The sequence below is a fragment of the Apaloderma vittatum genome, unplaced genomic scaffold, assembly GCF_000703405.1.
Source record: "Apaloderma vittatum isolate BGI_N311 unplaced genomic scaffold, ASM70340v1 scaffold2802, whole genome shotgun sequence".
NCBI lineage: Eukaryota > Metazoa > Chordata > Aves > Trogoniformes > Trogonidae > Apaloderma > Apaloderma vittatum.
Genome location: NW_009704003.1, coordinates 94,003 through 110,047, shown reverse-complemented (window position 1 = coordinate 110,047; position 16,045 = coordinate 94,003). Strand labels below are relative to the sequence as shown.

The 16,045-nt window shown below is 46.2% G+C and overlaps 1 protein-coding gene across 1 annotated transcript in view; it reads right to left on the bottom strand.

Annotated features, from left to right (window-relative positions):
• LOC104270477 (voltage-dependent N-type calcium channel subunit alpha-1B-like) overlaps nucleotides 1–16,045 on the bottom strand; it is a gene marked incomplete at both ends in the record, with an annotated part of 115,550 nt that overhangs the window by 28,378 nt on the left and 71,127 nt on the right. The window contains 4 exons of the mRNA XM_009864860.1: nucleotides 3,830–3,897; nucleotides 10,488–10,605; nucleotides 14,468–14,540; nucleotides 15,371–15,502. Coding sequence (XP_009863162.1) covers nucleotides 3,830–3,897; nucleotides 10,488–10,605; nucleotides 14,468–14,540; nucleotides 15,371–15,502 — 391 coding nt within the window. The remainder of the gene's footprint in view (nucleotides 1–3,829; nucleotides 3,898–10,487; nucleotides 10,606–14,467; nucleotides 14,541–15,370; nucleotides 15,503–16,045) is intronic.

Sequence of the window (16,045 nt, the reverse complement as noted above, 5' to 3'; positions counted from 1 at the left end):
ACCGCACGTGCTGAGGGAGCAACGTCGTGTCAAGACGAGAGCGGTCACAGGCTCTTCTGGCAAACTTTATGAAATGCCACGGCTCTACCTCTGCTCTTCACGGGCGAGGCTGTGGAACAGTTATGTTTACAATACCAGACAGCAAGACGTCTAGTTTTGCAGTAGGAAGTCATACGGATTTATCCATCTTGAATACCATATGCACAAAAAATTCCTTGCTTTGATTTTGGCTTTATTTGCTTAAACAGAACTCATTTTGAAGCTGTTTTCCTTTTCTCCTTTAGAAGGAAAAATAAATGATAGAAAATTATTTTTTTAAAAAAAAACTTGTTACCATTAAAGTTTCAAACAGTTGTGTGGTTTTTTTCCTTTTCAAATATTAGCAAATCTATAACAAGTAATTTCTTACTGTAGTGAAAGAACCTGAAACAGGTCATGGAAAAAATCCCTGCTGAAAGATAATGCAAAGTCAGTATTTCTCAACTGCCAACTTCCAGTAAATTTATCAACTGTTTGGAAGCTTGCTGCAAATCAAGGGTATTTGCAGAATATGAAACTTCCGCGGAATAAGGCCCTCAAATAAGAAGGCTTTTAATGTTTCCTTTTCATTCTGCAGGTATCTTCAAGTTGTTTCTTCTCTTGAGGACTCTCTAGCAGTGTTAAAATCACATACATTCAAAGGCTCTTGATTTTTCTTTCTGTGCACCTACAGCACCAGGTGCAGTTTTTACCACCTCTCTTAAAACTTGTAGCTTCAACTACATTCTCTCCAGTGCATCAGTAATTCTGCTGGATTCAACACCTCAAAGCAGCAGCAAAAATATCTGTTGTCATTATAAACGCAGCCATCTCTGACCCTGAAAAAGCGTTCTTTAGCAGATGACAGCTTAATAATATTTCTGTAGCTCTTTCCTCTCAGAGATTGCAGATCACTACAAAAATTAAGTACGTTTTCGCCCCATACCTGCGCTGCCAGGTGGGATAGGCTCATCTTGTTCTGCTTGAAGCATGCAGTGAAGACAGCTCTGAGCTGTGTTGAGAACATCCGTCCATCCATCCATCCATCCATCCATCCCATCTCCCATCAACAGACCAGACTGTCACCATCATTACAGAGGAGCGCATCGCGACCATCACTTTTATGTTTCTTTTCTGTTTTCTAGAGCTCTAAATCTTCATTTAACCCACAGAAGTTATCACATGGTAAAACCCATCTCCAGGGCTACCCGTAGCGATGGGCATAGTCAACACAAAGGCAAGGAACAAACTGCTCTGTGTCATCAGAGGTGTGGGATGGTCAGTGGAAAAAAAAATTTAAAAAGCAAATCTTGAGGACGATTTTAGGTCCACTCTGAATAAGCGACTGGGAACAAAAACCTGCAAATGTATGGAAAAAACTAGAGGGCAGACAACCCAGATAGATTCAAGACAGTTCTGAGAAATCACAAGAAATTAATTCGCCAGAGTTGAAGTCAGTGAGAGGCAACACAGGAAGAGTAAAAGAGAGACCTGGGGAGGGAGAAACAGAGCCCAGAGAAGAGTCTTTATATAGTCAAAGCAAATAAGGTAACTTTTTTGTCCCCCTAAAAAAATGAGTCATTCCAAAGTAGCAAACATCAGGGGATCAAACTTAAATTTAGTTACATTTCTGATAGCTGGGCCTTGTGATCTGCAACAAAAGTTGAGGTCACTAAGGAATGTTCAAATGCCATGATCAAGGAAGTCCAAATTAGCATCCAGAAGTGAAACTGTTGGTTGAAATGTTTCAGTCATGAGGGCTAGCTGGGAAGCTTTCTGTCCTCCCAAAACAGAGGCTGTTGCAAACTGCTCATGGTTTTCCCACATTATATGCAGCATTTACAGCGTAAATGTCAAGAAAGTCTCCAGAGATCAACTGACTCCCGAGTAACTTAATTATATCTCCGGGCCATTTTTTGGTTTTGCATGATCATATTTACCTAGCAATAAATCCCTCATTCTCCAGGTACGCTGTATAATTGAATTACTTTTATCTTTTACCCCCTCTTTTGAAAGCCCTAGTGATTTTTTGGGATCGTAAATAAAATTAAAGCAAAAAAGGGTTTCTCGAGAATCTTTACGATTTGGCAATGCTGCTTAATCCATCAATATTTAATCATACTTTATAAACATCGCCAAACTCAGGTTTCTAACCACCCCAGTCAGCTGCTGAAATATTCACAGGAAAGCACTAAAAGGATTAAGAAAGAAGTAGGATGAGCTTCATTATCTAAGAATTACGTTGGGCCTGATCCTGTCTCTTAGCACATGCAAAGGATGCCAGTAAATCTCCTAAGGAGCCTGGGAAGATGTTTGCCTCCGGGCTGGAGAGTTCTGTGGGCTTTAGAAAGAACATAAACAGCTGAGCTGCTACAAGGGAAAAACTTCCTGGGACAAAAAAAGGAAAAAACCCAACACTGAGAGCCATTAAACATAGCTCTGAGCTGCGTTATAAGAGAGGAGAGATGCAGAACACGGTCTCAGAGACATCAGAACACCTATTACACACCTGAGAGCCACCAGCCACCTGTACGGCCTGCGATAGCTATCGGCAGTCGGGAAACAAGGCTCCGTGTTCAAAGCTGGAAGCTGAAGCCAGTCATGGAGCTCCACGGCAGAAAAAAAGAGAGCTGGCAAAGAGCAGCTCAGCTGCAGAGATGTGGATTTTAACTGGGAAGGGTTGGCTGCTTTGGTCTTCAGCAGCTGGTGGAAACTCCGAGGAACCTCTGTGTCCCTCAAGCGCAGAGTTACATCGTGTACCGCTGAACCATTGCACCTTTCTACAACTCTAAAAAAAGAGAAAGCACCCTTGCCCGCTGCTGCATAAGCACATGCTTAGTGATCCTCTTACCCTCTAAGGAGTAGATAAGCTAAAGCTTTTAAATTACTGCAGCTAAGGTGGATTTGGGGCTTCTTTGGCCACTCTAGCAGATCACTGTGACTTACGGCGATGGCAGAAGCACAGAGACAGTGTGTGCCTGTTTTTATCCACTCGGTGAGAACAAGCTAGAAACGTGCACACAAAACCTAATGCTGCCTCATAAATAAAACTGAACATGCTACAACAAGAAATCAAAAGTATGTCATAACATGAGGACAAACTGCAGCACTTGCAACCCTTCCTGCGCAATGCCAGGGCTCCAAGTTTTTCTTTGTAGAGAATGCTCCAATCCAAATCTGTGCATGCAAGTGAAGTCACATCGGTGTCATTTCCAACTCTTGCCAGGACCTGGCTTTTTGCCTGCACTTGGGCTGGTGCCTCAGATTTCTCCTGCACCTGGTGACAGGCAGGAAGGTTATAAACATCTTCCCTGAGTGTTCATAATAGACTCTGCAAGTTGTTTTCCAGAGAGTCGATTGAAGAACGTTAATTCTTTGATTCATCCCGAAACTCAGCAAGGTATGAAACATTGGTGTGAGACAGCAAAAGCAGCAATGCGACACCTGCCTTTCCCCACGTCTAAGCCTAAATTCAGCCAAAACCCGTTAATTGCTTCGCCTCTGCTCTTGGAAACAGCAAATGTTACAAATGCCTGTGCACCTCTGTGCAGCAGCAAGATGAGCAATGCCCATTGCCTGCTCCGTATTCAAATGAAGCTTGAGAATACGAAAGAGTTCACTGAAACAAACCTGAAAAGAAATAAACCTGAACAAGAGCAAACCTCCAGGTGTATCTGCAGTGCAAACTAGTAAAGAGCAATACTGCATGAACGGGCTCTAGAGGAAACCTCAGGGTGTCTGGAAAGGAGATAACGTGCTTTAATCCAGTGACTGCGGTCTAGGTTTGAAGAACCAGAAATCTCACACATACCTTGGTCAGCTCTTGGGCATTTGCCAGATTGTCGACAGCGATAGCCAAGAAGACATTCAGAAGCGTATCTTTTGGTGAGCAGCTCAGGAAAAAAAAGTCTTCACAAGGTAGATACAGTAAACAGTTACCCTTCTGAGGCCGCTCCCCTTCTTTCCCCACTTACAATCATCAGTATATTATGGATTCACTCCTTGCACCACTGCTTTTCTTTTAATTTCTAACACGCTTACCTCTCGTGGGAGCCCACTCTGCAGCCCAGCAGGTGCCAGACACCCACTTCTCTCTTCCCAGCACATAGCCCTGGTGAGCACCAACACCCATGCTGAGCAGATGGGCTTTACAACAGTAAAGGTGCAACCAGTCTGGAATCACCCAGTGGCCCTAAAGACACAACGACCCCCCATTTTACATTCCAGAAAATCCATGCATACACTCCTCCCCATACACACACAAAGAGGATTGCACCTTCATCCTTCCTCTCTTGTTTAAAAGGACAGCTGGTGGAGCTCCTGGGAATTGGTCATTTTTAAAGTCAAAATTTGCATAATATAGACATTGAGCTATATAAAGGCATCAGGTACTATGAAAAAGTTAAGCTTAGGTCACTTCTGCGTTATGTACTGATGAGAAGAAACTATCATGACTTATTACACTGAGGTTGATATGACAATTAGAGCGTCACGGACATTTTGCATCCTAAATCCTGCAGCATCACGCAGAGCACAGCTACAAAAGAGCCTGTTAGCAAGACAGCCAGCCCGAGCTAATGAGCTCTGCTGGGAAACAGGCTGTTAGTCCAGGCCAAATTGCATGTAGCCCAGCTAAACTACCACCAGTGCCCACGCGAGCCTGGGTCTCTCCACAGAGCACTGCATTATATCACTAAGACATAATATTTCCCTATAATTATTTATTCTTTTTTTTATTTTCATTTTTTCCACTTGATGATTTCAGCTATTCCTTGTTCCTTCATACATTTCATTGTTGTTATTCCACTATACATCTACAAAACAGCCCCAAACCAACTGCAAATCAGATGCCTTTGCATCTAGAAGACTCTCCAAGAAGAAAATGCATTTTGCTTTTGCACATTACCTGGTGTCAGGAGACTCACTCACTCCAGCGCTGTATAAAGGTACAACTGCTCTAAATAGGAAAGCACATGAGAACAAAGCTGACCTCGTGAGCATTTACTCTCTGGAGATTTACAAAGGCTTTACCAGCACAATGCGCTGCCACTGTCCTCATCAGAGCCAAATCCCAGTTTGGGACCAGATACGGGTCCCCATAAGCTGAGTGAAATGACTGCAGCAGTTCTGAAACAACTAACCCGGTTATTTTCTGCAGGGTTAGCATGTCCCCTGTTTGGGACTGGAAGCAATGCCCGAAGCGATGCCACAGCCAAGGCAGGTCTGAGGGGTGAGGGCAACGTGCTGGGTGTTCAGCCCAGTGAGGGGAAGCGAGAACTTCCGGCATGCTGGCAAACCTGCCACAGGGATTTGGGAAAACCTCAGTGTCCCTCTGTTGCGTACTAGTTCTCAGAAAGACGCCTGGAGGAGGCATCTGAGGTTTCTCTATAAAGAGAGGAGGCAGGAGTGGTGCAAGACTAGCTCACCGGCTGCGGTCAGCTCTGCCGAGGAGGAGTGTGCCCAAAACTCTTTAAGGTCCTTCCAACCCAAACCATTCTATGGTTCTAAATCCTTGTGCTGGATGAAGCAGCCTCCAGGCAGCGGGTGCTGTGGGACCATTGCCCCCCCTTGGCACGGCATCAGGAGACTTCCCAGGGCAGGCAGGGACCAAAGCCGGCCCGGACAAGCAGCTCAAAGCGTCTCCGCTTTTCCTCTCAAGAGCTTCCACCAAGCATAATTCAACCAAGGATTCAGAACCAGATGTTCACATCTCTAAATCCCATGCAGACGAGCATCTCCAGAGCCTGAAAGCCGATCAAAACTGGAGCTTCTGCTCATGAAAGCGGAAAGCGGGAGTTGTATTTAATCTCTTAGGATGCATCCGCATCCTGACTGCCAAACCCTGCAGGGGATGGGACATAGAGCCCTGGGGTTTCTCCAGGCAAAGCCCAGGTCGTCCATCAGGTGTCCTCCATGTCATGTAACATGGGATGGAAGTTTTTATCATGGGAAGATTATTTCTTTGTGACAGAGAGAGGTTTGAAATGTGATGCGCATCAATCGCTCCTTCCTCCCTTGCAGCAGGACAGTGAGGAGCGTGGAGTGGGACCACCTCAATCCCAGTGAGGCCAGAAGATAAAGAGCAAGAAAAAGGGAAAGATGACACTGAAACTGTCACCTCCCTCCCACGCTGCAGTCAGAGCTCAACCAACTTCTCATTTACAAAGATTCCCTTTTCCTCCCTTCCTTTTTACCAAGGGCAGGGAGGCTGAGGCAGCGCCGCCCGTCGCGGTGCCGGCTCTTTGGGTTTCTTCCTCTGGGGTGCTTCCAACGCATCAGAAATACTTCCAAGCCTCCTGCTCGGGGAATAAATGTTTCGGTAATAAAACTGTCTTCCTACCCCTGCCTCCTACACACACATGCTGAAATGTCTTGTGTAACATAATCAACCACTGGAAATATAATTAATATTTTTTTTTAAACAGATCAGGCTGGTTTGATCCATCTCCAGGCAGACCCAATCTGGCAGACTTAGGCATTTCTGCTCTTCCAAAAGGTCCCTCAGCCCTTTCTGTAGAGCTCAAGGATCCCCAAATATTACCCAAACTTGAGTCTCTGCTCCAGGCTGTATGACCTGGGCAGACCCTGGACCTCACTGCCCACCCAAGCCAGCAGCCAGTGCCAAGAATTTTTCTCCTGCATGATAGCTAAGGGCAAGGGGAAGTGCATTTGCTGCTTCTCATTTCAGGTTCCTCTGTAGTTTTTCATGGCTTTTTCCTTTTTTTTTTCCCCTCAGCAGATGCATCAATTTATCAATTAATCGGATAACAATGAATACAGGCATGGTACAATTTCCTAGCAAATGGGCCAAATCCTGCTGTCACTCTAATCACACTACTTTCATTAAGCCTTTTCAGATGCAAAGGTCTGGCTCCACACAGGCTCTCTGGAACTGGGAATGTAACTCACAAAAATAAAGTTTCTGGATTTTTTTTTCTATGCAGTAGTCTCTAAAAAAATAAATGGATTCAAAGAACCAAGTGAGCTGCAGGGGAAGCTGGCAGCCACCCGCCTTTCTCCTTCATGAAAAAGAACAACCACAATGGCCTGAGCACTTCTAGGACAAGAAAGGAATCCCTCGTGCTTAAAAAATTTCAGGTTTTACAAGCTGACCTAAAATCGCCAATTCTCTAACAAGATTTGATCCAGTCTGCCTGAACTCTTACAAGTGGACTCACCAAATGTCAGTGTTCAAAACCTGAAAAGAAAACTCCTTCCAGCACAGGAACCGACATGTCTTTTGCTGACCCAGAAGGGCTTAGACTGGTTTCTAGGGCACTGGTAAAAGAAAATAAAACCAAAAAGCTCCACTTTAGAAATTCAGCCATGGTGAAAGTGTGCATATGGAGGGCTGGCAGCAGATCTACACTTGTCAAACAAACAAACAGAAATCCACTGCATAAAAAAAAGTGTATTTTTGAAGATTTTTGTAAGGCAGATTGGGGAGACCCTTGTGAAGTCCCACATTAGACCAGAAAAGACTGTTTGCATTCATCTCATTGATAATTAAAGAACATCAACAACTAGGACTGCTCTCTGTAAAGTGTCCTCTTGGTGTTTACTGGGCTGTGGGGCTCTCCTTGGGAAGGTGCCCCTCGGGCACGTACCTCACCCTGCTCCTCGCCTTCATGTCCTTAACGTTGCTGAGGCAGTTCAGCATCAGTGACGCCGATGACTGTTTTGCTTCCTGCCAAAAAAGCAGGACTGTTCTTTTCTGGCAAGCTAAACTTTATTTTCAGATGTTCCCGGTTGTGTTTTGACAGTTGATGATAACTGAAGTCCCTGGTAAGTCACACAGTTCAGCTTTCCCTCAGAGAGAAATGACTGCCTGCTGCTTGCTCTCAGCAGCAAAACTGTCGCAGGGGTAGCACTGACCTTACTGAAATACCGCTGGAAATACCAGTGCCGGGGTTAGTGGGCTTAGTGCTGCAATTCTCAGGGAAAAGATTTAACCCCTTATCCTCCAACACCCACTCCTGCCTCAGTTCTCCCCTCCAGCCCACAAACAGGTTTACGTGCAACACAGAAAGGTCCATAAAAGCAGCTGATGCTTTCAGACTAAGTTTCTACGGAGATAATCCAGGCCAGGTCTCTAATACTCCAAAAGGGATGTATATCTCCATAGAAAAGAATAGATTCACTTCAAGTTACTAACTCTGGTCGCTAGCAGGTGGTGAAAGAAGTCTCCTAGGACACTGTAAAGGGTTTCTGAGTGTCGTTACTCCTGGCCAGCCAGCTCTTTCCTCCCTCTGTACTTTGTGCTCACAGAAACGCACCTGCAGCAAACTCAGCCCCAGCTGCAGGGCTTGTGGGGAATCAGAGAATCACACCCAAGACACCCTCCTTGCAAAGAATCACACCTGACACATCCCACTTGCTAAATGCACAGAGGAGGCCCCAGGGAGTGTCTAATGGCACATCACCCACGCTTGACTGCAGGCATGGGGGGCAAGAGGGGCACTGGAGGTGGTTCCCGGGGAAGCAGCCAGGAAAGTCGCCTCCTTGATCTCCTTGCCTGCGGGAAAGCAGAAAGAGAAGCCGGGCAGCTGCTCTCTGCCACGGTGATATTTGGGGAGAATGTGGGTGTGGTTTGGACTTGCCACTCTGCCAGGGCAAGCAGAGACAAATGGCAAATTCATGGCAGTGGCAATAGGTGAACCAGGTCCTTATTCCCTCCTCTTGAATATCCCCTGCTCTTTCTTTTTGAATATCCCCTGCTCTGTCCCTTTTAACAAAAACAAAAGGACAAGGGAGAATAAGAGGTACAAGAAGCGAATTTATACCCTGTTCCTCAAAAATGCTGGATCTTAGCTGCATGAAGGTTAAAAGTCTCTCTCTCAGCTCTGCTGTCAAGCCTGATTATAGCTTAATCTCATTTTCAAATGCCAAGCCCTGAGGATTTAGAAGTCTCCCTCCCTCCCAGCTCTCCATTGACCCAGTTTCTCAAAGCCTTGTGTTTCTGGAAGGGGGCATGTTGCCCGCCACGAGGCAGATGTCTGAGCAGAGCTGCCGAGCCAGCCAGAGCATCACGGCCGCCTCAGCTCTGACAGCGACTGGTAATGGGATAAATCCCGCAGAGACACACTCCTGTGACAGGCACAGCTCACACGCCGGCTGCTCCGCCGCTCCCTGTCTCCGTTCCTTGTGTTAACGGGGAGATTTCAGGCAAAGCAAAGGGCCAGAGCCCTGCCACATAGTCCACAGGCACTGACATCTCATCTCTTGTCATCCTAACCATCAGCTGAAGGGGTCTATGTCCGTAACAACTCGATGCCTTTAGCACAAGTATTTTTCCTCCACCCACAGCCTTCCCTTTCTCCGCAGTACCCAGACAGGGGTGCCAGCCCAAAAGAGACTCCTAGGAAAAGGTAAGTGCTGGGAGTAACTAGCAAGAAGGCTCACACCTGGGAAAGTCTCCAGAGAGCTCTCGAGCAGAGCAGCAACGCTCAGCGTTATTATCCCTGTTTCACAGAACGAACAAACCAGCCGGGCTCCCTCATGGACAAAACAGTTTTTAAGTTTCCATTTTTAAGGACGCTCTGTTTGACCCCACACAGCGTGTCACGATAGCCAGCAAACATCTCACACCAACAGTTCTGTACCTGGTTAATGTGAGCAACGCCACGCGACACCAGCCCGTTAGCAGCCTCCGTCACAAAGCAGGGACAGAGCCATCACAAGCATTATGCTCAGCTGGTTCTCCTAATCACACCTGGCCAATAGATCAGAGAACCTCTTTGCCTCCCCTTCCAAATCCCATCTCCATGTGACTGCTGTGTTCCTGTGCCCTTAGGTAACACAGGTCACAGAGCTGCTGGTTCCCCTCCTGCCATATTTTGGGGGGATACAAGCTCCCAGTTTCCTGCTGCCTTCAAGAGACTTTTGTGACTAAGCAGAACAAAACATCTTCATGTGTCAGGTCTTAGAACATGATCAAATACTCCCAGAGCCTGAAAGCCAGGACCTAGACTTAAGTTTAAGCATTATGTGGAGATAATACAATTTCAAGCACTTGGAATAGCATAGCTGGTTAAGCTGCCATGTAGACAAAGGTGCCAAGAAAAGGGAGCCCGATCCACACACCAAACCAATTTCAAATCTTCCTTCCCCTGACCCAGTGTAAACTATCTGTGAAGATACTCAAGGTAGAGTTCCTGCTCTGGCTTGACTTTGATCATTTTTCCGACAAATTAAATTAACTCATAATAAGGCATTCTTAAGGTATAACATGAACATTAAAATTAATTAAGTCTATGCTCACATTGCCATCAGAAAAGCAACACCAAGAGAGAAAACTTACCTACACCTCTTACTCTGGGTGCTATAAGGAGCAAAGTTTTAGCAACAATATTGTTTTAAAAAGTATTAAGTGAGGGTGTGAGAAATTAAACAAACCTAGATACTTCCCACATGCCAGGAAGGGCGCATAGCACACTGTACCACTAACGTGAGGCAATGTGTAAGGATACAGTTACCAAACAACGTCAGGACGATGAAGTAAATGGAGGAGAACATCCCCGAGCGGACACCACCCTGCGACTCGATCCCGTGGTACATCACTGCGTTCCAGTCTTCCCCCGTCAGGATCTGCACAGCAAAAGTCGAGAGAGGAGAAGAAGAAAGGGTGACTCGGAGGAAAGATGAAGCAGGTGAAGCCTGGGGCAGCCAGGCAGGTTGATGCAACCCAGGCTTGGTGTCTGGTGGACGAGCACTTTGGTGTGGCAGACTGCAGTGCTGGAGCTCAGGCTGGATGCAGCTTTCTCCTCCGGCATGGGCTGAAGAGGAGGGAGGACCATTGGTGCGAGGATCCTTGCCCATTCCTGCCTCTCTTGGTGACGTGCCTGCTGCCCACCTCTGACCGTGGGCTCTCACGCAGGCAGAGGCAGTAAATTGTTTCAACACTTCACCCCCAGCAAAATTTCTCCTGCTGCCCACCTCTGACCGTGGGCTCTCACGTAGGCAGAGGCAGTAAAATGTTCCAACACTTCACCCCCAGCAAAATTTCTTCCCTCTCCTGTTTTTAAGTCGTGCAGAGACATCAGGTTTCAAAAGCTCCGTGCTTTTCCCACAGACCTAAGAGAACTGTGACCTCCAAGGCCAGCACCCTGACCTCTGCCAGCATCAGCTCCTTTCATTTACTTTGTGCAGGAAGGGGCTGCTCAGCTGCTCCCCGAAACCCACACACCCTGTTACACACCAAAGAGTGGCAAAACAGGAGGAGAAATTCCTGCAGCCCCCTCTCATCACTCCTCTGCTCCTCAGGGCTGCAGAAGGCTTTGCCTCATGGACATTCTGCCAAGTGCCAGGCACCGGGCAGCTCAACTAACCCAAGGTTTGCTGCACCACAACGGCTTCTTTTGCGGGATTCTTGCTGGCCAAGACCACGAGGACCCTCATCCACCCAGGTAGTCACAAAGCAAACAAAAATCAAACCCCAAGCAGAAAGAATAACCACCAAATGCATACAAGTGGGGTTGGACCTCTAGAGGTCCCTTCCAACCCCTAACATGATTCTAAGTGAAGACGGATGAGGGCAGCTTGAAGGGGACTCCGTTCCTCCTGCATCCTTGTGCAGGAGCGAGCCCAGCCGCAGCCTGGCTCTGCAGAGCTCTGCTCGCTGCAGGCTCTGGATGCTGACCTGAGGCTAATTAGCAGACGCATGAATAATAGAAAAACTAATCTTAATAAGTGAAAACACCAAAGACTCAAATAAGCCTTGTCGTGCTAGACGGTAATTTTGCACCAGTCTGGACTGCCTGCCCTTCCTGCTCTTCACCCGCGGCTGTAACACGGCAACGCTTTGGGCAGAGCAGCACTTCGTCTGCCTGCCGTGCAAGAGTCAAACAACGGTTCCTTTTGGTACATTAAAACATGCCCACCGGGATGTGAAGCTCAAATTTGTAAATAGGAAGTTGTCTTTGTGTTTAGTAGAAGAAAAAAAATTGAAAAAGAAGCCCAAAGCATGATGAGTGTTGTAGTAATCAAGTCCCATGTGCATACAGCGTGCTTGAAATGATTGCAAATTCCAGACTAGTCGTCAGCAGCTGATAGAAGATTTCTTGCTGCAGGGTTGGTGCTGATGACAGCAATATGTTAAGAGCAAGTATAGACACAAAGACAGACAGTGCATACACAAATTTGTTTCCTAAATGCAGAATCTGGCCTCAAATAATTGAGAGATCAGCATTCAGAGCCCGAGCCTAACCCACACCGTTGGAGTTACTCTGGATTTACACCAGAGAATAGGAACCAGGGCACTGGGCTTTCAACTCTGGCACTCAATTATGCAAAATGCTGTTCACAAACTTGCATTCACATCATTTCCATGAATTCACAACTGTTCCCGCTTTCTGGGAATAACCCTAAAGTGATTTCTGTTCACACAAATATTCATGGAGAGGGAAAACAGTGGGAACACTTCAATGCCCTGCAGAAGACCTGAGCTCACACGTATCACAAATTACAGGCTGCCCATAAACAAGCCCAGCAGCTTGGGGTCTGGGTTCAAAAACCCCAAAGGATTATTTTAGAAGCGGAACAAAAAGTTAAAGGGGAGGGGAATAATTTTTATGGAACTTTTACAGAGACATAAATAATCAAAATTAACCAGCCTGCCTGGGCAGAGGTGAGGATGCTCTCTGAGGCCCCTGCAAGAAGACAGACACCTCATGTCCTTCCACTCTTTTTGCTGTCACCAATCGGCTGGAAGAGTTACTTAAGCAATTAGGCAGCAGCCCTCAAGGAGCAGACACATCCAGTAAATCAAAGTCGTTCTACTCTAGAAAGTCTCTGTTTGTGGATGCCATAAGAACTGCAGAAGACTTTGTTTAAGGCTGCTTCTTACACAGAGAATCTCCAAAAGGGTTAGGGATGGGCGGGGGTATCTGGCTTTATTATGTTTGTTCAACACATCGAATGCACTCACTGAAGGATGCTACTCTGCTCATTAGAGCAGCAATGAAACAAGCCTGCTGGCTTGCCTGAGTTTATGGAGGGCGAGATTAGAAGAGAATTCAAAGCCCATGTTGAAGAATTGTTGACGTGGTGTTTGCAGTTCAGGAGAGAATGGACTGGGAGCAGAGTTACTGAAATGCCTCCACGAGGCTGCACCAAGTTAATCCAGTGCTAATGAGTTTCACTGGTTTTACTTTGTAGCTCTGATGTTTTAGAAAAATGTCTTAAAACCAGCAGTGTTTTCCTTCATCCCACAGCCACTACATTACAGGGGTATTTATCTCAGGAGGAGAAAGGAAATACTTCAGCTAAGCATTCTCAAGAGACAGCTATAGTCCCAAAGCAAAATAACATCAAAATTTCCAGATGCTCATATCCAGAGCCTGACTCAGGTTCAGTTCCGGCTCTGTGGCAATACCTTTACGTTTCTTTAAGCCCTTTCCTTTGATGAGTACTAAAATACTATGCAAATATTAATCTACCAGGATTTGCAATATCCTGCAAGACAAATACTTCTGAACCTGCTTCACATCTGGAGAGAAGCAATACCCACATGAAGCTGCTGGTGCAGAGGTCACAGGGTGCGCTTTCTTTTAGATTCCTTTTCTGGTTTGAGCCAAAAAATTGGAGTTTCGTTGTGTTTTTTGTTGTTGTGGTGTTCAAACTTGGGGTCAAGTCTCAGCTTGAGCCCACATCAACAATTCCCGTAAAACAATGCTGGAGATGTCAGGCACTCTTTCATGGACCTGGCAGTGTTACCTGCACATGGAGTAGGGTGCAGCACCCCAGCTCTCTACCAAAACAACTGAAATAACCTTTTTAAAAAAGGCACGTAGAGAACAGCTGCAAAACGAGGCTCTTAAATCCGAGCACTGTCTCTGCCAGCACTGCGACTTCTCCCTGCCATCGCACAAACTTGCCCAAGGCTGATGCCTCTTTCTGCTGCTCCCCCGTGGATTGTAATTCTTATGCAGCATTATCTTATCTGGAGCTATTACCCTGCAAAATGCTACATTATTCGCTTGCTGCCTGGAGCGAAATCAGGCAGCCAAGGCAGAAAGTGGAACAGGTCAAGCGCTTGCTCGCTGTCGAGGACTTCAGACAGGACAGGTTACACGAGTTACACGGGGGTGGGGACATGCAAGAGCTGCCACAGCAGCCTGCACCTCCAGGCACGGCCTCAGGAAAAGAGAGCCTGGGCACACATAGACTTTAAGCCCGGCACCAAAATGTCTATTTTATCGATGTTCATTACCTTGCAAAAAAACCAACCAAACAATCTTTTGTTCTAGTTTTCCTTCATCCCACAGGATTGATTTTTAATGATGTGTCGATTGGTCAGCGTGGCAAAATGCATGAGAAGGCAGGACTTCCCCTTTCCTAAATTCCATGGATTTTTGGGGACTTCTTTGCCCCCCCCTCCCACCGTGAGAGCAGGAAGAGGTGTCCAAGAATTAATTTTCTGTTGCTCACCCAGGACATGGTATGTCTTTACCTGGAATACTGTGAGGATGGCAGCAGGGAAGGTATCGAAATTCGTGGTTGGTGTTTCATCTTGGAAATTGAATCTAGAGAGAAGTAAGAAATAAAACGAGAGCAGTAAGGGGCAAGCAACTCTCGTGCAGTCTCATAATACCCTGTAAGCCAACATTTCTTCCACCTGACAATGACACCCGAGGCAACCACAGCGGGGAACATGGCATGTCTGAGAAGCTGCTTAACAGAACTATTAGCAGAAACTCAATTTTGTTCCTGGAGAAAACTCTGATGCTTTGAAATCCATTTTCCCCCACAATTAAAACGAACCATCAAAATCTCAGATGATTTTGTGGAACAAATCATTCTAAGAAGTTTTTTTGTCCTCCAGTGTAAATGCCAAAATTGAAACAGCCCTCTTTGCAGATCGTTTCATTTTACTCTTTTAAAGATAGAATAGTGAAGAAAACAAAAGAGCCAGGTTATTTCATTTCAAAATTTATGCTGGAGTTTAAATGGAAATATTGTATATTTCTTGCTGGCATTTTTAATGAGGGAAAATCAGATTCAAGAAAAGTATGTTTTCCAGCAGAAAAATATTCCAAGTGAATAAATACACTGTCACCTTGGCTATCAGGGAAAGAATTTACCTTTCCCCTAGAGGAAGACAAAAAAAGCTGCCTCCCCCAGCCCTGTTTCAGAGCTCTGGGTATATATGGGGGACCATAGAATAACAGAATTCAGCTCCAAGTCAAACACCAGAACAGGAACTATTTTCCTAGAAACCAGAGACCACTTCTTAGCAGCCCAGAAGGACACCACCACCCACACCCACCATGTGGATCCTTCCATCCTCTCTGCCTTATGTAGTGCAGGTGACTGCTCTCAGCTTACCCCTGAAAGAACGATTAATGAGACTTACTGTCCTCCGAAGAGCTGCATTCCCAGCAGAGCAAACACCACAATGAACAGGAAGAGCAGGAAGAGTAAACTGATGATGGACTTCATGGAGTTCAGCAAGGAAACCACCAGGTTCCTCAGGGAATTCCAGTACCTGCGTTGAAGAGCCACGAAGGGACAACATAAGTGGGAGAAGGGCCTTGGGTGAGAAAATAAAAAGATCTATGTTCCTGTTATGAAAAAGGAAAAGAACAGTGAGGAACATCAGCATCCTTATCCTCCCTCCTATGACTTGCTGAATGGCAGAACCTCCCATAGCATCGCAAGGCTGGGGCTGGGCGCCTCGGTGCACATGCCCCCATGCAGAGCAGTCGTCTGCAGTGAGAGTGTTTGATCCAGTTTCCCAGTAACCCCTCCCTCAGTACAGATTTCAACCTTTCTGCATCCTCTAGGGCAACCAAGCTGGTGAAGGGCCTGGAGAACAGACCTTGTGAGGAGCGATTGAGGGAGCTGGGTCTGTTCAGTTTGACGAAGAGGAGGCTGAGGGGGGACCTCATCATGCTCTACAATTACTTGAAAGGACATTGTAGAGAGGTTGGTGCTGGTCTCTTCTCACAGGTAATTAGGGACAGAACCAGGGGGAATGGTTGCAAGTTGCAACAGGGCAGGTTTAGGCTGGACATTAAGAAGAAACTCT